The sequence below is a fragment of the Grampus griseus genome, assembly GCF_964374135.1.
Source record: "Grampus griseus genome assembly, chromosome: 12".
Lineage (NCBI taxonomy): Eukaryota > Metazoa > Chordata > Mammalia > Artiodactyla > Delphinidae > Grampus > Grampus griseus.
In genome coordinates, this window is record NC_139006.1 from 211,767 (window position 1) to 239,692 (window position 27,926).

At 47.1% G+C, this 27,926-nt stretch overlaps 1 protein-coding gene across 3 annotated transcripts; it reads left to right on the forward strand.

Annotated features, from left to right (window-relative positions):
• The first annotated feature begins 374 nt into the window (after positions 1-374).
• Positions 375-27,776, forward strand: ZNF605 (zinc finger protein 605). Of its 3 annotated transcripts, none has more exons than XM_082668065.1 (8): positions 375-448; positions 4,688-4,817; positions 6,357-6,493; positions 6,827-6,994; positions 11,372-11,492; positions 11,723-11,815; positions 26,762-26,885; positions 27,641-27,776. In XM_082668065.1, exons 4-7 carry the CDS (start codon positions 6,980-6,982, stop codon positions 26,866-26,868), a joined length of 336 nt encoding a protein of 111 aa, XP_082524191.1. In that variant the 5' UTR covers positions 375-448; positions 4,688-4,817; positions 6,357-6,493; positions 6,827-6,979; the 3' UTR covers positions 26,869-26,885; positions 27,641-27,776. The 3 variants fall into 3 exon arrangements, with proteins under 3 accessions (XP_082524191.1, XP_082524192.1, XP_082524190.1); XM_082668066.1 differs by having other exon boundaries at positions 26,765-26,885; XM_082668064.1 differs by lacking the exons at positions 26,762-26,885; positions 27,641-27,776 and adding an exon at positions 15,233-20,192.
• The last annotated feature ends 150 nt before the right edge of the window (positions 27,777-27,926 follow it).

A 27,926-nucleotide genomic window follows, 5' to 3' on the forward strand; every position in this document is an offset into this window, starting at 1 on the left:
ATTGGATTTATCAAGTTTAGTTTTTTCTATTTTAATTCTTTTATATTCTGCTTTTATATTAATTTACTTCTCTTCCCGTAATTACATTTTATTTCTCCCCAAATCCCTCATTTCATTTATTTTCATTCTTTTTGTTAGCACTGTTGGACTGGATAAAACGTACCTATACTACTACTTTGATTTTATAAATTACTTTTCTCTATGAACAAAACTGGAGCACATTGAGGGGTTGGGGGGAGCGCAGGCTACATCCCACCGTCTGAACCGGGAGCCCCAGGCAGCCGCAGAGGTTGGCACCAGGAAACCTCACCCCTGTTCATCAGGGAGGCGTGCCGCGGAGCCCTCTGGGAAATGTAGTTCTAAAGCGAACGGGGCTCCGGGAAATGTAGTTCTGCGCGGACACTCCCGCGGCCCGGCCGTGTCCGCCTCGGCGCCGTGGGCCAAAGGGGTAAGGGTGTGGGGGGCGGGGACGGGACGGGGGGGCTGCGGGCTGGCGGTGGCCTCAGCGTCCGACCGGGGCCGCGGTGACCCCGGCGCGGACCGGCTCGGGGCTAAGCCGGCGTGCGCACGAACCGGCTCCCGGAGCCGGGTGCGGGGAAGGCGCGAGAGGACGGCCCTGCCGCGCAGGCGCCGATTCCGGTCCAGGTCGGGGGGCGCTGTGGGGGAGGGGCGTGGGGCGGCAGAGGGGAGGGGCCGCGGGGGCCGCGGGGCGGCCGGGCAGCGGGGAGGCGGGAGGGAGGGCGACGGTGGGGAAACGCCTGGGGGACAAGGGTCTGGAGGGGCGGGTGTGGGCGGCAGTGATGTGGGAAGCAGGAGGGAGATTTGGGGGGCAGGGCAGGGCCTCCCGTGGTGGTGGGAGAGGAGGGGCTGTGCGGGGAGACGGTGGGGCTGATGAAGCTGGGGACACTTGGCGGGCGAGGTAGTGGAATGTCTGTGAAAATCAGTAATTCGGGGCCAGGGAGGAGTGAGTGGTTGTGAAGCCGGCGGAGGGAATTAAGTGGATGGTGGGGGCCTCTGGGAGGGGCCTTTGGGGGGACCTTAGCCTCGGGGGCTGGAGGCAGCAGGCCCTGGGGGTGAGGGAGCCCGGAGGCTCCCCTCGGGAGTGAGTGGTGGGCTGTGCGGGGCCGGCGTGTGCCCTGGGGATGTGGGTTCGGGTCTGTGTGCAGCAATAGTTAAGGCTCTAGCCATCCATGATTTGCGTGCTTTTGGCTTGGCGACGGGGCGCGAAGGGATGAACGACGGGGCTCTGTGGGCGCGTGGGGGGCATGTAGAGGCCCCGGAGTGGTTGCACTGAGGAATTCGTCGGCAGGAGGGGCCGCTGGTTGCTGCAGTGTTGGACTGTACCTGAGCCGTGTGCTCCTGGGAAGATCCCCCCCTCCTCGGGTTCCGGGAAACAGCTGGCTGCAAAGAACCCCCTTCCCACATGATGCCCTTGTTTACCTGTGACAAGGCCGTAGGTAAATATGCCGCAGCCCCTCTCCTCTTTTGCCTCATCAATGATTAGCTGAACTGTTTGTTCTCACTGATCAGAACGCTTAGAAACCAAATTTGGTTCAGCTTCTCTCCTTCCTGCAGTTCCCTGAACTCTGGGCAGTAGGCTTGAGCAGCTTGTAGCCCACCACTGCGCCCAGAACTGGCCGACCTCCGGTGAGATGTCCTCTCGTCTGCTGTCTGGTCCCCCGCCCTTTGATCCAGCTTCCCCACACTCTGCAGAGATGCTGTGCCTCTTAGGGCCGCAGCGTCCTTCCTCTTCCAGCATCCCTCCCCGCCACCCAAGAATAAATCCTCGGAGTAAAACATTTCTTTGCTACGTCTGTGTTTGGTTTGACTTGACAGTTTGATGGTAGCTTTTTCGGTGGAGGGCAGTGACCGGGGCGGCCCGTGTTTGGGGACCTTGTGGCTGAGGTATCTGGTCGGAGGCCGCGTGTCAGTGGCTGGGGTCTGCACACAGGTTGACGAGTGGCCTGTTGGGGGCTGTGAGGGGGAAGTGGGGGTGGTAATTGGCGCCGTTGGAGGGGCCGGGGGTGTTTGTGAGGAGCTGGGGACCCTCGCAGGGTGATGAGCTCTGGGGGCGTCTGAGTGGTGGGTGAGCATGGCGTGGACTGGAGAGTGGGTATCTGGAGGTGAGTGGCTGGCAGCCCCGTGTGATGAGGGCCTGGTTTGGGGGCGGGTGGTGGCGGGCTCTGTGAAGGTGAGTGGGTGGGCACTGCGAGAGGGAGGGGTTGGAGTTCTCTGGGGGTCCTTTGGGACTCAACATTTGGGGTTCCACTGACTCAGTGTCTAGTCAGTGGATAGACCGTGGAGGTTACCGAGTGGGGTTTGGAGGAGCCAGTGGTGGGGTTTCTTGGCCTTGGCATTGAGAAGCCTGTGGAGGTCAGACGGCTCTGGGGTCATAATCAACCAGGTGGTCCGTAAGGCGGCCTGTGGCTGGTGCGCAGGGCTGAGTGACGGAGAGCCCGCCGTGACCGGGAGTCAGGGGTTCTGTGGGTGTCTGATCGTGGGTTGGCTGTGGAGAGACTTTGGGGTTCTTTGATTCACACACTTCTGTGGATTGGTTTTGTCACTGGTGGTTGGTGATGGGGGGGGCCTTGCTAGAGGAGCCGATGGGGACTCACAGTGTGTGTAATTGACGGCCCAGACCCCCTGGGGGGGGCATTGGGCAATGGGCTTTATGGAGTCGATGGTTGTGTGTCCTGGAGACTCGTGTGTCCAGTGATCTGGGGGCTGCGGGTTCTCGGGGGGTCAGTCAGTGTGATTGAGGCGGTCTTTGGAACCGCATTTGAGGGGCTTTGGGTGTTGGTGATTGCGGGGCCTTTAAGGGTGGTGTTTTGGGGTTTGGGTGAGTCCTTCGTTGGCCCAGGCAAGACAACGTGGTGACTTCCGTTCAGTAACCGTGTTGTCCTTTGCTCTTTGGCCCCTCTTACCCGGCGTGTGCACGGCTGTGTTGGTCAGTGATGGCTCCTTTTACTTGAACATTGCCTTGTTGAAAAGTACTCAGAGACCCCACCAGCTAGGAGTCCCCCCCACCCGCTTGCTCCAGCCCTTTGTGTCGATGCTCGTTGCCGGGCGTGGCTGGCCTGTAGCCTTCCGGGGCCGGCCCCGCCTCCTCAGAGCTCGGCTCAAAGTCATCTGCAAGGAGTGCCCTCCACCCACCCACTCCTCTGGCGCATCTGAAGTTTCTTCTGCGCGCTCTCACAGTCTGAAATTATTTTATTTACTTGTGTGTCTGTTTCCCATCCTAAAGAGCAGGGACTGTCTGTCCTGTTTAGTGGTCTCTCCCACGTGCCCGGAACAGGGCCTGGTAGTAAGAGGCCTTCAGCAAATTGCTGCTTTCCTGGCCCGTAAATGAGACTGTGAGTGTGTGTCTAGGTCTGCATTAGTGTGTGAGTGGGATCTGACGTGGATGTGAGAGCACAGTGCAGGAGTATGTTGGGGTCCTGGGGGAGGAACCAGGGTGACCGTTCGGGGTGTTAGTACAGTTGGCACGTCCCCTTTTCCAGAGGAGAAGCTACAGAAGGTCTCCTGTGCATCAACCCAAAAGGGGTCCAGACAAGATAGAAGCTTCCAGGGCAGGGGGGCCTGTGTCTCAGGGGGCCTCAGGTTTGGAAAGCAGTGACTCTGGGCTCTCTTTTCACTGGGCCTCCTAGACCATCGGGACCTGCCCGTGCCCAGGAGCTCCCTGTGCATCTCGGGAAGAGGTGCTTCTCCTTTGGGTGTCGCTCTCTGCTCTCCCAGGACGTTTTTCGTGAGAGACCTGTTCTCGTGCACCACACTGTTCACTCTGGTCTCAGGAGAGTCCGGTTTCACTCAGGGAATCTGACCTTTGTGTCTGCTGCCCCCCACGCGTGGGCAGAACACATGCCATCCTTCTCCATTCCCACTTGTAGAGGTCTTCCTGCCCTGGACGCCCTCGCTCTGCCCTCTGCTGCTGTTTCACGTCAAATTTCAGAATCCAGCCTGTCTGTCCAGATGGGCTGGTTCTTGACTCTCTGAAGGATCTTCAGCACCTGGGGAGCACTGGGACCTGCCCTCCCTCCCTGGCCTGTGTCCTCCCTCGGTTCGTTAAAGGACGAAGAGGGAGATGTTTAAGGCCCTCGAGAGACGGTGCCAGGAGCTGGTCCGTGGTCCGCCTGGCGTTGAGTAGCATTCCTGGGTTTCCTTTCCTCTTTCCCTTGCTGACCGAGGGTGTGGGGCTCCCGAGCGGGTGGTCTGATTCCAGCCCTCAGCCCAGCTCTAGGGGTGGGCAGGAAGGGCCTCAAAGGGGCCAGTGTTCTCTCCACTCTTGTTAGCTGCCCGGGAGCAAAACCTGGCAGTCTGCTAACACCAGGGCGTAACTTGCTTCCCTCATTTGTGGAGGACGAGTCCAGCCATCTCTCTTTGTTCCACTGGGACCCTGAGGATACCTCCCTCCTCTCCCCCCATTCTTTGTTAGAACAAGGGGCTCCTGCTCTAGATCTCCTGTAGCTATTACGTTCTCTCCTTGCTCAGCTTACTTCGCGGAAAGGTGCCCACTGGCCATCCACCATGTCGGCCTTCCCCTCAGCCTGTCCGCCTGTGGGGACCAAGCCGGGAGAACAAATTGCCACAGGTCTGGACCGCAGCGCTAGGCATCTCGGGTGGGAGGTGGAGTTTGTCCCTCGGGCCCCCAGGCTTACCGGTAACTGTATTTTTGGATATTTCCTTTCAGGTGTACCCTCATGAAGGAAGTCACATCCCTGTGTGACCCTGCTGTGAGCCCGTGGAGTCCTTGACCCTGATCCGGTATCCGGCTGGTGTCAGTGCCTGGCTCACTCCACAGCGGTGGAGGCATTGAAAGCGTAAGTATTTGTGTGCATGAAGGCGTCGTGTTTTTTGTGACTGTGCTGATCTTAACTATTGGTTCATCTGTTCTGATAATTCTGCCTCAGGTGATCTCTGTAATACAGTTTGTGATCTTTTAAAAAGTTTTTAAAATAGTGGTTGTACTCATTTATTTGGTTATTTGGCTCGTTGGGGAAATAATTTCAACCAGTCTCTGCCAATCCAGAAGACTTTTCCACAAAAGTAGAAGAGAAAGAATAGGTGGTGGTTGTTTCTTAATTTTTTTTTTAATTAAAAAAAAATTTTTTTAGCTGCACGCGTGGCATGCAGTTTCTTAGTTCCCTGACCAGGGATCGAACCCGTGCCCCCTGCAGTGAAAGCATGGAGTCTTAACCACTGGACCACCAGGGAAGTCCCTTAGAATAGTTTTATTATTGAATAAAAATTGAACCAGAATTTGATGCCCACCTCAGGCAGTCTGCTAAAGACATTGCGAGAGACAGGAAGAGATCGTGCCCTTTTCTGTAGCTGGGCAGGTACAAGCCATTATACACACGATCTCAAGATAAGTGATCATTTGTCACATGTAGTCCATCCTAACCTTGCCTGGTAGTGGGGGTGGCTACTGTGTTGGCTACTTGCCTTCATCCAAAGGAAAAATACATTTGTCATACCTTTATGATGGGGGGTAATTTTACAATTTAGAGCCAGGTGCCAAAGTCAGGCTGGTTAGGCTCCTGTCCTCCCAGAGACCCAGAGAGAGGGCTGTACCTTCCTGGATGATTTTGGAGACGGCTCCCAGGTCCTTAAGAAAGGCATTCTTGAGTTGTTAAACTTAGTTTTAGGAAAGATTAACCTACATCCCAAAAGGGCAGAGAAAGACTTTGTAATTTTCTAGAGTAAATACTCTTTGAATAAGGTTCTGGGGAGTCTTTTTCTTTTTAATTTGTATTTGCCCTCACAGGCTCTGAGCTGTATCCCCCTAGAGGTGTTATCTGCTTTCCTACTCTGATAATTGCATTAGGGAAGGGCTGAGGCCAGGCCTTCAAAGTAAAGGGAAGGGAAGGGGCTCCAGGGCCAGGAGTGTGGACCTTAGAGCCACTGGATAGCCCCGTACCCACCACTTGTCTGAGCAGTTCCTCCGATCAGGGATCAGAGACCCTTAGGAAGAAGCAGGTGTGGAGCAGTTTCCTTGGGGTCCATGGGGTGGTGGGAGACAAGTGCCTGAAGGCAGCTGGGCCCTTGCCGTTTCTGTGATTCCTAAACTCAGCAGGGATTTTGAGCTGCCTTCTACTGTGGCCTAGGCTGTTCTGCTGATTTCCGAGGGAAGGGAAGGCAGTATTTGCGCCAATGTGAGCTGAGAAAGAAAGAACTGAAAAGATTTCCTTAGGCCTCTCTTCTCGCTGCGTCTGCTCTGGGCTGTAGCGCGGCCGGCTCAGCCAGAAACCCACACCCGAGCATCAGCTTCACCACGGCCTCCATCTCCCCCGGGGTCTCTCCTCTTCTTTTGGCCATTTCTTTTAGTTCCTCTGATCTATGCTTTCCTTTTGCTCCAGGGCTGATTTTGGAGTAGAGAGCCAGCACCCCAGGCCATTGCCTGTTCCCTGTCCTGCCTAGAAGTGAGTGGCGTTTTATTCTGTAGTACCTGTGCCAGTGGTTTCATCTAAGTGCCCCCGGGAAAAGGTGCTGCAGGGTGAGTGAGCCAAGACTGCATTTCCAGACTTTGTTGCCGTCTCTGCAGAGTGCTTTGAGGTGGTGGGGCTCCCCTGGGGTCTTTGGTTGAACCAGTGAGGCAGGTGGCTCCCGTCGGGCATTCCCAGGTGGGAGCCAGGCTGCAGAGCCCAGTGTGTGGTGCAGGCCTGGCCTGGCTGCGGTTGGCTCGGCTGACACACGCCAGTAGCTCACTTTCTATCCTGTTTCTTAGTGCTAGCACATAGCCTGTCTGAGTTCCCAGCTATAGAGAACCAAGATTGAGGTCCCCAAATGAATTACATCATCTAAAATAAAATTCCCACTGCACCTCCAGGCCATGGCCCTCAGGAGCACGAAAACTCATGTGAAATAAGAAAGAAGAGGCCTCAGGACTCGGGGTGCATTCCCAGTCCACAGACCTTTGACCAGAGGCCTTTTTCCAGAGCGTCAGGACAGAGCAGAGCAGATTTCCCAGGACCGGGGGAGAATGGTCAAGTCACAGGTGAGTTATTTGTCCTCTAGCGGTTTTATCTGTGGGTGTGATGAGGCTCACAGGCATCTCTACAACTAACAGGAAAGGGCTAAATACATTTAAATTGTAACCGGAGAAAATACAACCTTGGGAAGGAAGATGTCAAAAGAAGTACAAGGTGGATCACAGAATCATACAAAAGTCTTAAAGTTGGGGCACAGATATAAGAGAATTAAGGCCCTGCACTGTTGGAGTTGAGCCGCAAGCTTCCTCACATGTTCCTAGAAGCCGCCACAGAAAGAGAAACAGGAAGAGTTGCGTGGTTTCCTCCGTCAAAAAGCAGACCATTTGCTCGGTGGGAGCAAACATCTCCTGATGGTTTCCTGTAAAGAAAGCGTTTTACTAGCTGTTGATGTAGATGACGTGGCAGATGACATCCTGTAACGGATGAACACATTTCTGAGGCTGCTCCTCGCAGGTCCTCGGTGGGCACGGGTGTAAAGAGCACAGCAATGGGCAGCAGGCCTGGGTCCATGTCCCACCTGAGCTCTGGGTTTAGGGAAGAAACCTGAATCATCCGGCACAACTGATTGTTACAAAACCTTCAAATGGCCCCATATATATTCCCTCAGTTGGAATTTCGATACATTTTAGGTAGAACAGTTTTTGCTTCTGCTGCACAGGAGGGTGTCTGCCCAGTTCCTTTTCCTGACCTTTTTTTTGAGGTATAGTTGGTTTACAATGTTGTGTTAGTTTCTGCTGTACAGCAAAGTGGTTCAGTTATATATATAAATATATATACACTGTTTTTCATATTCTTTTCCATTACGGTTTATCCCAGGAGATTAGATATAGTTCCCTGTGCTCTACAGTAGGGCCTTGTTGTTTATCCATTCGAGATATAATAGTTTGCATCTGCTAGTCCCAACCTCCTAATTCATCCCTCCCCCCACCACCCCGACTTTATTGACTCAAGAAACGACTGCGGTGTCCCTTCACTTTTCTTCTTCTTCTTTTTTTTTAATTAATTAATTTTTTGGCTGCATTGGGTCTTCGTTGCTGCGTGCGGGCTTTCTCTAGTTGCAGTGAGCGGGGTCTACTCTTCGTTGTGGTGCACGGGCTTCTCATTGCGGTGGCTTCTCTTGTTGCAGAGCATGGGCTCTAGGCACGCGGGCTTCAGTAGTTGTGGCACACGGGCTCAGTAGTTGCGGCTCACGGGCTCTAGAGCACAGGCTCAGTAGTTGTGGTGCAAGGGCTTAGCTGCTCTGCGGCATGTGGGATCTTCCCAGACCAGGGCTCAAACCCGTGTCCCCTGCATTGGCAGGCAGATTCTTAGCCACTGCGCCACCAGGGTAATCCCTCCCTTCACCTTTCGAAACAATTCCCACCCACCTAGCTGACCTCCTCCCTCTTTTCCTTCCTCTGTTCCTTTCTTTCTTTTAAAAATCCCGTTGTTTACAGCAGCGCACAGCACTGTAGCTTTTCCCCTTCGCTGCTGTGTTCTGTGCCAGGAGCTCAGCAGAGCTGAGAGGGCTGAGCTGCCAGGTGTCAGAGTAGCTGGTGACGGCGCAGCCAGGGTGGCAGTAGCCGAGAGTGCTGGCACGAGTGAGAGCCGGATGCCGCAGAAGGCGCCGACTCCCCATTACCTTTTCCTGAGGAGTGAACAGTGCCCTGGCCACGTGTCAGGTGTGTCAACACAGGTGTTCGCTGCCCAGGGAGCCCCGAACAAAAGGCTCCGGCAGATTTGTGGACTTGGGGGCCAGGAGGAGGGGAAGAGGACGAGGGAGTGGAAAGTACAGGGTACTGGGTCAGAGTGCGGACAGTGTCTTCAGGTCCCCCCTCTCACAAGGGGGTCTTAGAGAGGCACCTGAGAAAGGCTTCTGCCAAAGGCCTCAGGCAGAGACGCAGGCACATGAGATCCTCACCGGCCCCTTGGAGGCCATGGCACGCAGGCTGCACCCCAGGTCTGGGGGCAGGAGTGGGGACAGTGTCCCCCAGGAGCCCTGCGGGGTAACCCTTTGGGCTTGCCTGTGTTTGGACCTGAAGGTTCACATGTAGGTTTTTAACCAGGAGCCAGACTCCTCAGCCCATCCACTTGATTTTTCAGGACCTGAGTGAGAAACAGGCAACCCCATCATGGACCTGAACAGGTCAGACCTAGAGGGGCCGAGACAGGAACCAGGGGGTTCATCCGGGGCAGCCTCTCAGCCTGCATGTGGTCTCAGCCGTTTCCCAATCAGGAAGGCATGTGTCAGCCCATCAGGAGGCTTCTCAAGTGGCCGTGTGAACCTCTGTGACCTGGCACAAGGCAGTGGTTCGCATAGCACAGCTCTGGCAGCAGGCGGAGGCTGGCCTGAACGCCTGCCAGGGCTGAGGCACCGGGGTCACACGGCTGGGCGTGCGCACCAGAAGCACAGTCCCAGAGCCTCCAGGCAGCACGTGCTTTCATCAGGCAGTTAGGCTAACGGCCCCAGCGTGGCTTTCCGTTGCCCGGTCTGATTAATTTACTTCAGTCCTTGGTTTCTGAGGGGCTGCCTGGGGCACTGAGTTCCAGGCCATTTGGTTTGTCCAGGCCCTGCCACCTCATGGGGTGCAGACGGCATCGGGCTGTTGTGTGGGAAGCACGGGGGCTGAGGTGCCCTGTGCTGCTGGCCGGCAGCCCCGTCGAGCAGGCAGGCTTCGGTCTACACCCAGAGCGGTCATGGGCGCGGAGAGAAGCACAGCGAGTCATTTTCTTTTGTTTCTTGTGTTTTTTCCAGGCGGAAGGAAAGTTTTCAGGAGTAGGTCTAAAACACAAAGGTCGTTAATGTCTTTCTCCCTCCCCTGTGCCTCCCCTGGTGCTGGGCTTTATTTTCCTTTCTCTCTGGTCATCATCAGTGTGTCCCATTTAGTAATCAAAACTTTAAAAGAAATCATCTCCGTTTTTATCCAGACCCTTTGTCTGGAAAGACACGTTGTCCCTATACAGAGGAACAGATATTTTTACATAATTTAACCAGAGAGATAGAGCGCACGTAAGAATTGCTTAGCAGAAACTCCTGAGTTTTTAAAAGATTTGAAAGTGGATGTACAGGATCTGGCAGTCACTGAGTCTTCAGGACGGGGTCGTAGGGGTGGAGGCTTTCGTGGGGTCTTCCGCAGAACATGACGGGTCAGTGACTGTGAGAGGAGGGCTGTGACTGGGGGCAGCCTGGCCGAGCCCCGGCACCGTGCAAAGGGCCGCTCCCTTCTGAGCTCTGTGCTCCAGGCTGGGGTCGCCATGAGCCTTCCTGTCAGCCCCTTAAGCCTGTCCTCAAATTGTCCATTAAAACGCTCACTCAGCCCCTCTGCAAATACGGGGCTATTATCAGATGCAGTGAATTCGAACAGGAAGTAAATGTGGTCAGGTAAGGCCTGGAGTGTGTGACCCGTGCCTGGGGAGCCCATGAGGATGGCCAGACCAGACCCCAGGAAAGTGTCAGGGTCCAGTGAAACCCTCTGGTTGGGACCAGAGGACCAGTGAGGTCCATGTGTTGAGAGCATTGTGGCCCGCTGGCAAGGGAGCCTGTCCCTGGGCAGTGTTTTGGGTCTCGTCCAGTGTCTGGAAGGCAGGACAGCTTTCTGCGCTGTTTTGGCACCTTCTGACGACACGGCAGCACACGTACATGGGCCCAGCCTGGGACAGTATCGGTCTCTGTGGTGTCTTGTCCTTTGCCCAGATACCAGTGGCACCTTCTTTGAGAAACACTGCTTATTTAAAGACAGACTATTCCAACTTCTTATTCTATAGATAGATGGGTGGATAGGTGAATGAATTCATAATGATGAATATTTTAATAACATTTTTGTTTTCCTCTCAAAGTATAATGCACGACTAGGACATTATATTACTTACCCATTGCTATGTAACAAATTATCCCAAATCTCAGTGGCTGAAAACACAAACATGTATCTCAGTTTCTGTGAGTTAGGGGTCTGACAGCTGCTCACCCATTTGGTTCTGGTGGAGGGTCTCATGCGACCCTGTCATCAGGATGTTGAGAAGGGCTGTGGTCATCTCACGGGGCGGTAGGGAGGTGACCCCCTCCAAGCTCACTCACGTGGGTGTTGGCAGGCCTCGGGTCTTTGCCACGTGGGCTTGTGCACAGGGCTGCCTCGCCATGTGGCCCAGGGAGAGCAGGAGAGGGTTCGCAATGTGGAAGTCACATGCTCTTACACCTGATCCAGCACTTCTACCCTGTTCCATTCAGTGGAAGTGAGTCAGTAAGTCCAGCCCATAGTCAGGATGGTGGGGATTAAACGAAAGCATGAACCCCAGGAGTTGGAGATCATGGGGCCAACTCGGAGGCCACCTGTCACTGTAGAGAAGAAAGCCTGTATTCAACAAAGAGAATGACTTCCGATTTAACAGGCATTATGCTTTTTTAGATATCATTTGAGGATGTGGCTGTGGACTTCACGTTGGAGGAGTGGCAGCTGCTTAATCCTACTCAGAAGACCTTGTACAGGGATGTGATGTTGGAGAACTATAGCAATCTAGTTTTCTTGGGTAAGAACATTCTTGTGTGACACAGGGCGCACTCAGCAACTGTGGGACCCCTAAGATATTACGGATTTCGGGTTTAAGTTTCAGATGTCAAAGGATTTTTTGATTGCTACACCCAGTTGAAAGGCTTTTATTTGCTTGTTTTGTTTTTTAGCCTCTGTAGTGAAATCTTCTTTATATTTAAGAGTCCCTCAGCCCAAGCAGTTGGGACTCTCTGTGTTTCCAATTGACAGGTTATCAAATGATCAAACCTGAGGCGATTTTCAAACTGGAGCAAGAAGAGCCGTGGATATTAGGTGAAGAAATCCTAAGTCAGAACTTTCCAGGTGAGAAATAATCAGGTATATGGCAGATAGTGAAAGTTAGGTCTCGGGTTTGGATGACAGGTTGGTACTTCTTAAATGTTATCTGTAAAACCGTGTTTAAAGTTCCTCCGTCCTTAGAGTTGACTCAGGACTAGTGACACAAGTCCTTCCTGACTTTTCATGTGCTCTCCATCCTGGTCTCCATGTCAGGATGCGTCCCCTTTGACGGAGCTGGTGATGAGGTGTGCCCCGTCTTCCGTACCCGGCAGCACAGTCATTTAGGACCTGCCTTCTTGGATACACCCCTTTTGCTAGCTTCCCCAGTCCCACCTGTACAGGTGGGCTTCCTTCCTCTTCTTTAAGAATTCATAGTTTTTTCCTGTTTGAGGTGACACTGATTGCCTTTGAGTTTCCTTTATTAATTTTCTTTTCTCTGCCTAATTGGTCAGATTTCTATTTCAAACCCACATAGAGTAGAAGGTGAGTCCATGGATACAGGAGAAAAGTCTAACGCCTTAAGCACTCTTCTGGCCTCCCTGCAGATAAGAACTTCAGGGTCAGTGTCCAGGGCTTCTTTCTGGTGCCTTTGGTATTCAGCTTATAAAGCTTCTCATTTATCCCTTCAAATAGTCTGCTGGGTTTAAGACCTGCTCTGTGATACTTTAACGCCATTTGTGTTGAAGACCCTCACGGTGTGGCAGCATCTTATCTCTGCAGTTTTTCCTGTGCCCAGAGGTCCTGGTTGACGCCACTCAAAGTAGTTCTTTCCTCATGTCTTTCACGTTTGTTTCTCTGCATGTGGGCCTTTGGTTGTCCTACACTTTCCCATTTAGACACCCTCCCCTTCTTCACTTTAAGCTCTTTTTCCACCTCCAGGGAGTGTTCCCTGACTCCCAGCATTTTCTGAAATCTCTACCCACTGAGCAGTATTGTAGGAACTCGGGTGTGATCACACATTATCTGTAATTCCTTAACCAATTAGGTCTTAAGGTTTTTTCCTACATAGAAAGATGGTGAGTAACTTCCTCTTTTCTGTTCTGTATGGAATTTATGCTGTGTAATTACTAAATACTTCATTAATTGGTTGTTGTGAGGCCAGGTATGGCAGGAGCTTTCTTATTTATCAAATATTTCTTTAGTACAAAGGTTTTCGTCTAAGTAAGTGTTTCAGCGTACCTTAGGAACTACTTCAAATTACAGATGTCTAGGCACCATTCATGCGGATTATTAGGACTGGCTATGTGTAGTTTAGAAAAGCTGTCAAGATAGACTTTATGTTCCCCCATTAATTTAGAACCACTGCTATTTTGTGGAATGAGAGGCGTTGAGATAAAATATGAGTCATGAAATGACCTTGCAGGACAAGAGAATTTTAATTTAGAAGAAAATATAAAACTAATTCAGTGTTTGAACATGAAGCATTTGTGTCAAAATGCGAGGTTAACTCTCAAGATTAACTATATAGAAAGGAATTGCTTTCGAAGTTTAATGACAAGTGAAGAGTATTTATCCTATATGTATTGAGGGCTGATTATGCGCCGTGTAGTGGGGGTACCTCAGTGAAAAATACAAACCTGTTCCCTGCCCTCAGGGTTTACATTCTAGTGCGAGAGACAGAAGCAAGGTGATTACCTATTTGATACATGCTATGAAGGGAATAAACAGGGTGTTTGTTAGTGTGCCCTTAAAATAATGTGAGCCAGGAATGCTGGAAGCTGGGCAGGGAGAGCACATGCAAAGGGCCTACAGCAGGAAAAGGCCTTTGGGGTTTGGGATTGGGAGGAGCCCAGTGTTGTGAGAGGGAGTGGGGGCTGGAAGGAGCCGGCACACAGGGGTGCGGAAGCCGTGATAAACGTCTGGGTTTATCAAAGGTTTCTAAGCAAAGGGTTAAAAGGCCTGAGTACATTTTCTAAATATTACGTGTTGCTGTGTGGAGACTAGAGTTGGGAGGAAGCAAGCCTAGAAGTGGGAATATCAATTGAAAATCGGGTGAAATTAAGGCAGAAAGGACAGGAGTGTAATGGAAACAGAGACGGGGAAACACATGTGTACCCGCACCTGAGGTGGCACCAGTGAAACCCGGTCCACGTGTTTGCGAAAGTGACAAGACTTTTTAAAAATTTCTTAAAGATTTTTTGGTACAGTTTAACTTCAATATTGTTTTATATCATTTAACTTATTAATTTGGATATATATCTTAATCTTATTTCCTGATTTGATTTGAATTAAAATTTGTAATTTTTCTTTAACATTTCCTGAAACAATTTTCTGTAAACCATTCAGGTGGATCTCACACTTCTGTGTCTACAGACGACTTTGTTTTTAACCCCCTAACTTCTCTCTCTAGTCTTTAAAATACCCACGAATAGCATTATCATCCACACTCACTGAAGCTCGGATCGTTGAATCCTTTGTTCTCCTCCATATCGGGCTCTAGTTGGTTCTTCCTCTGAAATTCTGGTATGTCTGAGAGTTAGATGTGGATTTTTTTCCCCCAAAAAATATTATCCTGCAGAAAAGGAGTGATAGCCTTACATCTGAGATCTTGCCATATCTTTCATCTTGGGAGTATTACCTCACAATTCCTAGTAAAGAATATCGTGAACTAAACATAAATAAATGGTCATATTGTGGAGATCACAAATAATTGTACTTACAGAGTAAAAAAAAAAAAATCTGTCCTAATGTTATGCAAAGAATACTTGTGGTTTAGAATAATTTCCATCATATACAGATGCAATATATAGATGATCGATTCAACTAAAATGTCAAAAACCTAAATACAAGTGTTGATGTTGAGCTCTGGAGAACTCTTGGATAATTCCAAAAAGTAACTCTCATGATGGTAAAATTACTGATATCAGTGATTCGGGTGAGGATCTTGAATGAGAATGTTTTTTTAATGTACCAATAGTACAGCAAACTGACGTACCTCACCTTTCAGACATGAAGTTGATATCCTGCATTTGCTGTGCATCATATTCAGTGTTTCTTCCTGCCTGACGTTCAGCACTGTGTACTAATCTTGCTCTTCTGTGTACTGTGATTCTCAGCCTTCTCTGATGGGGGTACTTACCTGCCTTCCTCCCTGATTTCTGCTACTCACAGCGTCTGGGCACACAGTAGATGATCAGTAGGTCATTGTGGAATGAGTGCTTAACCACCCCCAGAAATTGCTTGTCTCTTTTACCTCATCGTGATCACTTGAGTATATTTCATTTTTCCTTATTTGAAACTTGTGTTTATAAACATTTGTAATTTCAAAATCTGTTTTCATTTCTATTAAAATTCTCAATGCCTAATAAGTAGACATTGTATTTGGGAGAATTTTTTTTTTTTTTTATGGACTGGGATCTTAGGCTCCATTTCAGAAGACTTATTCAATAAGCATAATCATTGGGGAAATTTACACAGTATGGTTCATTTTTTCCTTTTTAGAAGAAGTCTGGCTAGATAATAATCTCAAAATGTGGCACCAGGATAATCAAGACAAGCTTAAAAGTATGGAGAGAGGCCATGAATATGACGTCTTTGGGAAAATGTTTCATTCAGGCATTAACTTTGATCATTTAGGAATGAGATCCCATAAATGTGGCACAGGTGAAAAAAGTTTGAAACATCCTTTTGATTTTCTTATTCCAAAAAGTAACTGTGAAAGAAAAAAACTTGATGAGCTTAATAAGAAATTACTATTCTGTATCAAGCCTGACAAAACCTGTGGTGGAATAAAATACTCTGATTGCAGTAAATGTAGAAAAGTCAGCAGTAAAGAGCCAGGGCTCATTACAAACCAAATAGCACATACAGGAGTCTGTTTATGCATGGAATGTGGTAAGGTTTTTAACAAAAAGTCACAGCTCATTATACATCAGAGAACTCATACAGGAGAGAAGCCCTATGGATGCCATGACTGTGGGAAAGCCTTCTCCCAGAAGTCATTACTCACTATTCATCAAAGGACTCATTCAGGAGAAAAGCCATATGGGTGTGGTGAATGTCAAAAAGCTTTCAGCAGGAAGTCACTGCTTGTTTTACATCAGAGAACTCATACGGGAGAGAAGCCCTATGGCTGCAGGGACTGTGGGAAGTCCTTTAGTAGGAAGTCACAGCTTCAAAGGCATCAGAGAACCCATACAGTAGAGAAGCCCTATGGCTGCAATGACTGTGGGAAGGCCTTCTCCCAGAAAATAAGGCTTATTACACATCAGAGGACACACACAGGGGAGAAGCCCTACAAATGTAGTGATTGCGGAAAAGCCTTCTTTTGGAAGTCACAGCTTATTACTCATCAGAGGGTTCATACAGGGAAGAAACCGTATGCATGTAGTGAGTGTAAAAAAGCCTTCAGCAGGAACTCACTCCTCATTAGGCATCAGAGGATCCACACAGGAGAGAAGCCCTATGAATGCAGTGAATGTGGTGAAGCCTTCATCAGAAAACCGCAACTTGTCAAACATCAAATGACTCACACAGGAGAGAAGAACTATCAGTGCAGGAACTGTGAAGAAGCCTTCTTTAAGAAGTCAGAACTAATTAGACATCAGAAAGCTCATTTAGGAGAAAAACCCTATGGATGTGTTGAATGTGGAAAAACCTTCTTTGGGAAGTCACAGCTCCTGACACATCAGAGAACTCACACCGGAGAGAAACCTTATGAATGCGGTGCCTGTGGGAAAGCCTTCACGCAAAAGTCCAGCCTGGTATCTCATCAGAGGACACACACAGGGGAGAAACCCTATGAGTGCAGCGAGTGTGGGAAAGCCTTCAGTGAGAAGTCAAGCCTCATTCACCATCAGAGAACCCACACTGGAGAGAAACCCTTCGAATGCAGTGAGTGTAGGAAAGCTTTTGCCTGGAAGCCACAGCTTCTTAGGCATCAGAGAATTCATACAGGGGAGAAACCCTATGAATGCAGTGAGTGTGGGAAGGCATTTGTTCAGAAAGTACAGCTCATTAAGCATCAGAGAAATCATACAGGAGAGAAGACCTATGGATGCAGTGATTGTACAAAAGCTTTCTTTGAGAAGGCGCAGCTCATTATACATCAGAGGATTCATACAGGAGAGAGACCCTATAAATGTGGGGAATGTGGGAAATCTTTCACTAGAAAGTCGCACCTTATGAGGCATCAGAGGATCCATACAGGAGATAAATGCTATAGATGCAGTGAATGTGGGACAGCCTTCCACAGGAAGGCACAGCTCCTGATACATCAGAGAAGTCATATGCTGTAGACATGGGGCGGGTGCGGTGAGTATGGGGAGTCTGCCATCAGGTGTCAGGCCCCTCACACTCCAAGGACACGTACAGGAGAGAAACCCTGTCACTGCAGTGACTGTCTCACCATACAGAATTCAGAAAGAGAACTTTTTTTAAGTAGGCAATATAGGAAAGCCTTCTCCCAGAAAACAAAACTTATTACATATTGATGGCTCCTCAGTGTGGAAATCTTATCAGTATTGTGATAAGTACAGACCTTTCAGTCAAAAGTGACAGCCTGTTAAATACTTAGAAGACCTAAACAGGAGAAAAACTCAATTGTTATAACAAGTAAGTGAAAGATTTCACCGGGAAAGGGTAACTCAGAGTACACTAGAGAATACATACACAAAGGAAATACTGAGTATTATATATTAGAGATCTCATGCAGAGGAGTAGTTCTAATAATTTGAAGAATTTGATAAGCATGATCCTATTAAAATAATTCTAAAAGGAAGATGTGTGCATTGTATATAAATTATTATAACAAAATAGGCATTTTAAAGTGGTAGCTGTGTTTTACGTGTGAAAACTTCTGCTTTCTGCTATGGTGCTATAGGAAGAACCAGATAAACTCTACTGCCTTAAGCAGCTAGAAACCGTACCATTTATGAAATAGTGGTTTTTTAGACATATGTCAAACACAGGTTTGTGATCCCTGGCAGGAGGTGGACAAGGTGAGGAGAGCCCCACGACTGCCCAGCCTAGACCCTGGGGGCAGCATCCAGGCTGCAGGTCAGGGAGGGGAATGAACGTGGTCCTGCTGGACTGAAGAGAGTTGCCGAGTTGGCGTCTGGGGAGCCCTGGTGGCTAGAATTTGCAGGGAAAAGTGCTGGATAGGAAGGAGCTTCCCAGAGAGGGCCTGCAGAAATCCTCAATGAGTCCCCCCTTGAGTCTGTGGGCTTTAGTGCTGATTCACACGTGTGTGGAAGGAAGCTGAGACCATGAGAGTGGCACTGGGGAGCAGTGAGCTGGGCGAGCCCTGGAGCTCAGCGCAGGCGGGGACAGTTCACGTTCCCACCAGCCATACAAAAGCACGTGGGCATCAAGAGAGTTCCCAGAACAATATTGTCTTGGTGGGGAGGGTAACTAACACTAGATTAAAAGCTACTCTACCCACAGTGACTGACGTCCAAACACTTACCTGGCATGCCAAGGGGCAGGAACATATGACTTGTAACCAGGAGGAAAATCAGGCAGTAGAAAGAGAAAAGACTGAAGTGATTGGAATTAGTAGACAAGGATGTTCAAGTAGCTATTGTAAGTATAAAGTAGAGGAAAACATGAATTTGACGACACATGAGTGGAAGATATATTTTTAAAAGCTCAAATGGAACTTCTCAGGATGAAAACAACATCTGTAAATTAAAAAAAAACTGGATGGAATTAAGAACATATTAGACATAGAAGAAGGAAAACAATGAATTTGAACAGTAAGTCTAAAAATTATCCAGGTGAATGATACACACACAGAGAAAAAGACTGGGGGGAAAGGAGAACAGGGAATTAGTTACTGTGGCGTAACACACATGGAATGGGAGGTCCAGAAAGAGAGGAGGGAGAAAAAGGATTTGGATAAACGATGGCTGAAAAATATCCACATATGATGAAAAGTATAACTCGACATATTCAATAAGCTCAAAGGAGCCAACACCTAAGAAACATAAAGATGCCAATGGACATCATCGTCAAATTGATGAAAACCGGTGTTAAAGAGAACGATTGTAAAATGTCTGGAGAAAAAGACACAACACGTTCACAGAACAAAGAATAACAACATACTTCTGGTCAGAAACTATGCAAACTAAAAGACAGCAGAGTGACATCATTAAATTATGAAAGATATAAAAGAAACCCCTGCAACCTGGAGTTCGGTTGCCTGTCGAAAACATCTTCCAAAAGTGAAAGCAAAAAAGACTTCAAAGAAACAAAATCAGAGAGAGTTCCTGCCATAAGGAAACACTGAAGAAAGTTTGGGGTCAGCAAGAAAAGAACACTCTGGAAATGGTGAATGTGTGGATGAATATGAAAGATTTTTTTTCTCATTTAAAAATCTTTCAAAAAGTTAATGGACTGCTTAAAACCAAAGTAATGACAACATACTTGGGGTTATGATCTATTTAGAAGTAAAGTGTATGACTACGATAGCACTTAAGTGTGAATCTGTAAAAATAGTTGAACAGACTGTGTCGTCTGAGACGGGCTCGGGATGACTTGTGTTTGTAGCAACTGCACGATGGAAGCTGTCTGTGTTACGGATCTGTGCACGTCGCCACACCCATTCTCCTTTTTCTGCTCTGCATGCCCAGAGGAAGTGCACAACTGCTTCCTAGGGTTTCTGCTCAGGTTCACACAGGGAGGTATGTATCAGCCCTCCCTCCCTCCTGCTGGTCTACAGACACCCACATGGCTGCAGCTCCCTGCTCGTCAGATGTAAGGGTGTTAACTGCTTCTGGGGGCTTCACCATCCCTCCTGGTTGGTTTTCTTAATTGTGAACACAAATCTGTAAATAGTCCCTTTATTAAATGTTCCTGAGTTAATAATTTGAGTGTAACATTTGTTTTCTGTGATGTGTTAAATGATGAACGTTTGACCAAATTTTGAGTATCAGTTACTGGTCCACGGGGCATAGACTGACATCTGTCAAGATTTCTCACACTCTGGGCTTCCCTGGTGGCACAGTGGTTTAGAGTCCACCTGCCGATGCAGGGGACACGGGTTCGTGCCCCGGTCCGGGAAGATCCCACATGCCGCGGAGCGGCTGCGCCCATGAGCCATGGCCGCTGAGCCTGCGCGTCCGGAGCCATTGCTCCACAATGGGAGAGGCCACAACAGTGAGAGGCCCGCGTACCGCAAAAAAAAAAAAAAAAGATTTTTCACACTCAACATCAGTGTTTTCTCTTCGTGTTTTAATAATTCAGTAGAAATTATAACAGAGTTCTTTGTGGTTTTTGTTTTGTTTTGCTGCAAACGTAAATGGCTCTGGAGATCATTACCATCTGCTCCATATGCCAGTGGTCTTGCGGTTATTACTAGACTTTCTTCACGGATAGAAACCGAAATGTTTATGAGGTCTTTATGCTGCCTCTGGGTTAGCTGAACGCCTTACAAGAAAGCGTTGTTATTTATGTTAAATGTGTACAGACAAGAAAAAGGTATCCCATTACTGAGTGAAGAAAGAAAGGAATGATGTACTGTACTTCCGTGTACTCTCAGTTTAAAAACTTGTGCTGCACAATTAAAATACTCTTATTCAATATTCTGCTGTTTTTATTATAATTCACGTAATCTGTCACCCGTAGACAAGATTTCCCATCTCAGGAGTCAGAATCACCCCAGAGAAGCTCTTCAAAGTCTCCACACCAGTTCGCATCACAAACACCATGCCAAATTGAATATCAGCTTTTCTAAGATTAAAACAGAGGTGCTTCAGGTATAACCTCATGAAGCCTAATAAATTAGGTGGAAGTAGACTGTTAGAGAGGCCCGGTGTGGAGCACACTCCCCTGTCATTTATCAGACACCCCCCCCCCCCGTCTTTCTCTCCTGCTGACATGCAAACCTCACTTGAAGGGAAATAATCGCCGTCAGGCTACACAGCGGCATTTTCTCTAACGGTTGGATTTGCATGTCAACCTGCATTTTGAAGAAGCTCTTCCTGCAGGTTTTCCATTTCATATAACTCCAGGAGGTACTGTTCACAATGCAGATTGTGTTAATAAACTTGTATATCACTCTGGTCCTGTCTTTATGGAAATAGCTAGTGAATGAAATAAATCTTTTGAGGTTTGGGCATAATTGGAAAAGAGCATTGTGAGTTACCTGTAATAGTTTCTCTGTGTTCTGTTTATGATGTAAAGTGGCTTCCACCATCGGAATTCTCCCCTGGGCCCTTATTTGCCACATGGTGAAGGGAAAAGCCATCCTCACTCTGATAATCTTAGAGAATTTCATTTGTCTCCTGATGTCTGTCTGCAACTTAGAAGCAGGCAATGTAACATGTCATGATCAGCTCAAAAGAATGAAATTTAACTAAGTTAAAGTAAGCCTTTCTTCCACACAGCACAGATCCTTCCCAACACCACACACCCCATCGCCACATCAACTCACCTGAGTAGTGGATTTGTTCTGGGGCCAACTCTGCAGATTTAGTGATACCATGTATTCTGTATTTTCTTTGCGGGCTCTTTACAGCTCGTTTCACAGTTGTTACACAATGCATCTGGGTAGTCTTGACACCTTGTCATTGAGACTCTTATTTTCAGAATGCTAAGATGAAATAAACCAGGAACACCAAATTTATTTAATACCTAAATGCCTAAATCATTTTATTTAGGTATTTAACAATACCTAAATCGTTAAAGGTGCCCAGCAAAGAGAATGTAGCTATGAAGCAGTCACTGGTGAAATGAGAGAAACACAGGTGACATTTGTAATTTGAAGTTCTCAAAGCACTAGAGTCGTTAAAATCATTCATTAAAAAACACATCAAGCTCAGACTCACAAAAAGCTGGGGGAAGGGGATTAACCCCTAATCCTCTGAGGTTTAAAAGAGTAGGATACTCATAGCTGTACCAAGAGCATAACTTTCAAGAAAAATAGAGATGAGACACAGAGTCTAAGACGGTTTACCCACACCTGCCCTGCACCTTCTGAAGAGGAGGGTCTGGGCAGGGCCGTAGACAGTTCATGTTGGAAACTCCATCAGACACCAAATCCACGTCCCCACGAAACACAGGGGCAGTGCTGCGAGAGCGGACACAGCCAGGCCTCGATCCCACACCCCACGTCCGGGCTGTCACTGTGAGAGACAACAGTCCTCGGCTCCTGTCCTGCCTCGATGGCCCACTAGCGTCAATCAGGTCCCGTCTTTGACTCATGCCTGAGTGTGGGTGTTAAGTCTCACGAGTTCGCCTTGTTGAGAGGCTTCCCGATGGAAGGAATGAGAAGTCCCCGGGCGTGGTCAGTGCAGTGCTGGTGGCAGGTGAGCTCTGTGCCTGGCGCTTCCCGTGTTTCTCTTACTGTTTGCTTGCTTAGTGTTTAGCTCCACGCTCACTCTAAGCTACTTTGGTACCAGGGTCCCACCAGGTGGCAGGGCTGGGTTTGGCCCCTCTATCTCCCTAGAAGTGAAGTGCTCTTTGTTACACTGCTGTTAATTATGCTGTTTTCATCACTGTATAAATCAGCTAATTTCTTTAGATATCTCAAAATCCTTACCGGCATTTGTCACAAACTAAAGCTGGAAAGACTGGGGGTCTGAAAGAATTAGGATCACAAAAGGCATACCTCATTTGCATTATTAGCCATTTTACTATTGCATAGGTTTTGACAAATTAAACTTTTTTGAGCTCCAGTTTCCAATCTGTACAACTAAAATGGGGTTATGTGGTCTTGCAGTGTCTGGCCAGTCCATTCATCCTGTGCTGGGGGCCGGAATCCTGCCCCCCCCCCCCCCCGCCTCCTCACTGCAAATGCACTGCTCTGGCCTGCCTGACTGCAGCCATATTCTGTCCTGTCGGCCAGTGACGGCCCAGGTTTTGGGCATGTGAGTCAAGAAGTTGTATTTACCAAGACCCTATAAACGGGTGCCAAGTGGTGGCCTCCCTTGGAGGGTGGAGCTGCTCTGTGCATCCTCCCTACCTGGAGAACCTGATCTTCAGCCGGGGTGGAGGGTTCTAGACTTAAAATGAAGCAGAGACATGACTAGGAAGGTCCCAGTGATGTCATCTGAGGTCTGGACCCACTCGTCCCTGAGGTAGCTACACTCTCAAATTCTCTGTCTCCTAATCTTCTGCTTTAGTTGCATTCTGTCTCTTGCAATCAAAAGAGTTTTGACTAAAGTAGGTATTACACCTGCCTTAGCTATTTGCAAGATTCTTCATAAGATCAAAGTAAGAAATAAATAATGCATAGGCCTCTTTTTATTCATTTTTAAACACTGTGCTAACATGCATATAACATAAAATATACCACCCTATCTTAAGTGTGCACTCCAGTGTGTTAAATATATTCATAATATTGTGAATATATTACCATCATCCATCTCAATAGCTCTTTTCATCTTGCAGCACTAAAATTCTGTACCCATTAAACTCCCTGAAGCCCCTCCACCAGCCTCTGGTTACCAGCTTTCTACTTTCTGTCTGTACCTCATACAAGTGGGATTCTACAGTATCTGTCCTTATGTGACTGGCTTATTTCACTGAGCGTAATGTCCTCAAGGTTTATCCATGTTGTAGCAGGTGTCAGAATTTCCTTCCTTTTAAGGCTGAATAACATTCCATTGTATATATACATCACATTTTGCTTATCCTTTCATCCATTGATGGACACTTGGGCTGTTTTCCACATTTTAGCTGTTGTGAATGATGTCACTGTGAACATGGGTGTACAAACGTCTCTTTGAGACCCTGCTTTTAATTATTTAGCTATTCCCAGAAGTGGAATTATGGGATCTTGTGGTAATTCTGTTTTAAATTTTTGAATACATAGGCCTCTCATAATTCTGAAATACACGTTCTCTGCCTTTCCCAAGCTGCAAATCCTTCTGTCACTGGTAACAACATTCCTCCAGTCTCCCATTCTAGAAATCTCAGCCTTTTCCTTATTCTTGTTCCCTGATGTATAGTCTGGAACCAAGTCCTGTTCTTGTTTCAGTACATCGTGTTTAATTTCATGTGCATTCCCTCTCCCACTCCCTCTAATAATTCACTCGTGTACAGTTGCTGTCACCTAAGGAACAGGGCTAACAGAGGGTGGTGGTTCAGATGGCTGGTCTGCCTGGGCTCAGGTCCTGGCCACGTCACTCAACATATAACCTCAGACATGCCTTCTCAGCTCCTCGGTTTCCTAACACATGAGGATGATCATAATAGTACATGCTACGTATGATTGTTAGGAGGGCTGAATGCAATAGGAAGTGGAAAGCCTTGTATATAGTGAGGGCCCAATAAATACCGTTATTAATGAGCCTTATTGCTACTGCCCGTTTCCCCTAGTCCTGAATGTGAGTCAGAAGGGCCTCTTAGGGCCATCCAGTTTAATCTTGCTGTTATGTAGGTAGGAAACAGAGGTGGTAACAGATGTCACTGGGGAGCCAGGACGTGAACCTTGCGTCCCAGTGCCCGCCTGTGCTCTGCCGTGTCCCCCACATGGACCTTTCAGTTGCGCCTCTAGAATCATACCTGGTCTTCATTCCCAACTTTTAGTACCTTATTGTAACTTGCTTTCTACTATGATCTGAATATTTGTGTTTCCCCCAAATTCATATGTTGAAATCCTAACCCCCAAAGTGAAGGCATTAGGAGCTGGGGCTTTGGAGGTGTTTAGGTCATGAGGGCGGAGCCCTCCTGATTGGAACCAGTGTCCTCATAAAAGACCCAAGAAAGCTAGCTCATCTCTTCCCCCAGGTGAGGGTACACGAGAAGTCAGCGACCTGCGGGGGGGAGGGGCTCTCAGCAGAACCCGACCACGCTGGCACTCTGGTCTTCGACTTCCAGCCTCCAGAACTGTCAGCAATAGCTCCTGCTGTTTATAAGCCACGCAGTCTTGGTGTTACAGCAGCCTGAATGGAGTAAGACCATCCAGACTGCCGCTCTGCTGTCTACTCAGCCACAGCTGGCATAGACTTTTCCCAGCCAGGTTGCTGTTGGTATTAATCTCCTGCTCAGTCAGTCCCCAGCGCCCCTACTTGCAAATCTACTCTCTTCTAATTTAAACCTTTCCCAGCTTTCAAGTCCCACCTTAGGGCCATTCCCTGGGAATCTCTCCCTCCCTTCTCAGCCCTTAGTGATCTCTGACTGAGGCTCCACATCAGACTCTCACATCTGGGGCAGCTTTTTTCTCTCCTAGTTTCCCATCTGGTGTGTTTACCTGCAGTGGGGATGTAAGCCTGGTCCTGGCCACAGCCTTTCCTTTGGGGTCCTCCACGCCTGTTAACTGTTTCCTCCTTTTTAACCCTCCTGCTTTAGGACAATAAACAGCAGTCATTTGGTTCATCCCCATAGGCCGTTATGTGGGTGCATTTTTCAAAGCTTTGGTAAATGTAATTAGAAGTTTCAAATAATATTAAAAGCTAGTGAGTTTTATTATGGTGGTAGGTATGTAATTACGCATTTGTCAAAACGTACACACGTTGATATAAAAAGAGTGACTTTTAGTTTATATAAATTATATCTCAATAAATCTTTACTTAGAAAATACATAGTGGTATTCCTATCATTTGGAGTGTGGTTAGCCAACTGTACCAGTGCAGTGGATGTAATATGATTTCAACTGCTTGTCCTAGAGGAGTGTGATTAAAGGCAATTACTTTCTTTTTTGTATGTGTCTATTTTCTACATGATGAACCATGATCACATCTTGTTATAATTTGAAAAACAATCATTTTGTTAACAATTAAATAATTCTCCTTGTTCTTAATCACTGGAAAACAAAAGTGCTCAATGAAAAGGTGCAATTAGAACAACTGAATTCATTCACACTTACCCTAAAAGGAGCAGCCAGGGCCAAGGAGAGGGTTGAACAGAAGCTGGAGTCCTGGGGCTAGTAGGTGAGGCCACACGGGGACAGTAAGGTGCTGATTCAGGCTCCGGAAGAAACGGAGAGACAGGAACTAGTGGTGGAAGGGAAGGCTGAAGCTACTAGTAGTGGGTGTTGAAGATTTTGCCCACAGGCTTTGAAATATTTTTAAACAGCAGATTAATTAAATTAGCTAAATGAGAAGAACAGAGAGAAAAATCACTGATATAGAAAAATAAACATGTAATAGAGATTATCAACAAAATTATTAACATTCTTTGAAAATGCCAATTAAATGATGAATCTCTCAAAAAGGTTGAGAAAAATAAAAAGTAAACAGCATCTAATGAAAAAAGAGTTTTGAAAAATTATTAGAGGAAACTACAAAATATGAAAATTTAGATCAAACACTTTTTTCAGAAAATATAGAGAAGAGATCGAACTCACTTTGAACATCAATAAAGAAATCCAAAATAACTTTAGCAAACTGAGTCTAGCAATATATTAAAAACGACAGTGACAAGTAAGTTCACACTAGGATTGAAACAGTTAACTTTGGAAAAATCTATTACTACTAATTAACACATTCAGATGAATAGATTTAAAGATAAGAAATAGAAGAAGTATGTGATAAAATTCAATTCCAATTCTTTCTTTAGGAAAAAAAAATGCTTGGGATAGAAAGGAGCTCCCTAAATCTGCTCCCAATCTGGCGTTCAGTGCTCATCAGATGTCAAACTCAGTGAAGAAACCTAACCTATTTAAAATCCCTTTAGTTAAAAAATTTAAAGAAGACAAGAACTATCACCGTGGCTTTAAGTTTTTATGTTCATCAAACATACGCATGCTGTTATGCACTGAATGTCTATGCCCCCCACCACCCAAATTCATGTGTTGAAGCCCTAAGCCCCAAAGCGATGGTATTTGAGGCAGGGCCTTTGGAGGTAAGGTGGTATGAAATCAAGAAGGCGGGGCCCTCATGATGGGATTTGTGCCCTTCTAAGAAGAGGCACTGGAGGGCTTGAGCTCTGTCTCTTCCCCGTGAGGACACAGTGAGAAGGCAGCCATCTGCCGACCAGGACCCAACCACCCTGGCTGGAACCCTGATCTGAGACTCCGAGCCTCCAGAACAGTGAGAAGATCAGTTTTCTTGTCTAAGCCACTCATTCTATGGCATTTTGTTACAGCAGCCCAAGCTGACAAAGACACATCATGCACTTGGTTTATGGAGGAGATCACCATGTCAGTTATGGGACAACGTGCTTTACCTCCGCTGTCCATCCTGCTTCTGTGATGAGGCACCAGCCATAGGTTTGTTATCGGGGTGAGGGGTTGGCTTCCACAAGTGCACACTCTTCCCACGTCCTCGTGCTTCCAAAGTAGTACCTTGTCACTGTGGTCAGGGCAATATTCAGCATTGATACACTGTGATTCTGTAAGCACATTTTCTTATGAGTTTGAATGCATTGCTCCATGATCTTGCTTCCAGCAGGAAGCTTTTCTGATCCCTAATCGTTTGTATGTGACCTTTTTCTTCCTGCAAGCCCATTAGATTTTGATTTTGTGCCCAGTGTTCTGGTTTTTCTCAATGATATGCATTTGTTTTGACCAACTTTTTTCTTTTTTTGGGGAAAAAAACCCATTTTGTTTGGAAATAATTTCAAACTTACAGAAAAGTTGTAGGAGTGAGAACAGTACATAGAACATCTGAATATGCTTTACCCAGATTCACCTATTGTAAACAATTCACCCCCACTTTTGCATTATTGTGTTATGTATTCTCTGTCTTTCTCCCATATGTGTATGCATGTGTGATGTTATTTGAGAATTGCATAAATGTACCTTTACCCTTAAATACTTCAATGTGTATTTCCTAAGAAAAGGATATTTTCTTACATAACCCCCTTACAGTTATCAACTTTTAATAGTGATACAATTCTGTTAATCTATTGTCCATGTTCAAATTTCGTCAAATGACCCAATAACAAACAAAAATATGTACACAGAGATAAATCTAGATATATCTTATTGGTTCTGTTTCTCTGTTTCTCTAATACTCAACCCAGTTTAAAAATGAGCAAGAGACCTGAACAGACACATCACCAAAGATGATATAGAGATGGCAAATAAGCATATGAAAAGCTGCTCAGTATCATACGTCACTAAGGAAGTGCAAATGAAAACAACAATGAGATACCACCAGGTACATATAGAATGGCTAAAATCCAAAACACTGAGAACACCAAATGCTGGCGAGGATGAGGAGCAACAGGAACTCTCATCAGTGCTGGTGGGGATGCAAAATGGTGCAGCCACTTTGGAAGACAGTTTGGCCTGTCTTTTAACAAAATT

Bases quoted from the DNA above. Each gene is read 5' to 3' on its own strand.
- ZNF605 (XM_082668064.1), top strand. The intron at 11,493-11,722 runs GTAAGAACATTC...TCCAATTGACAG, and splicing joins TAGCAATCTAGTTTTCTTGG to GTTATCAAATGATCAAACCT. The intron at 11,816-15,232 runs GTGAGAAATAAT...TTTCCTTTTTAG, and splicing joins CCTAAGTCAGAACTTTCCAG to AAGAAGTCTGGCTAGATAAT.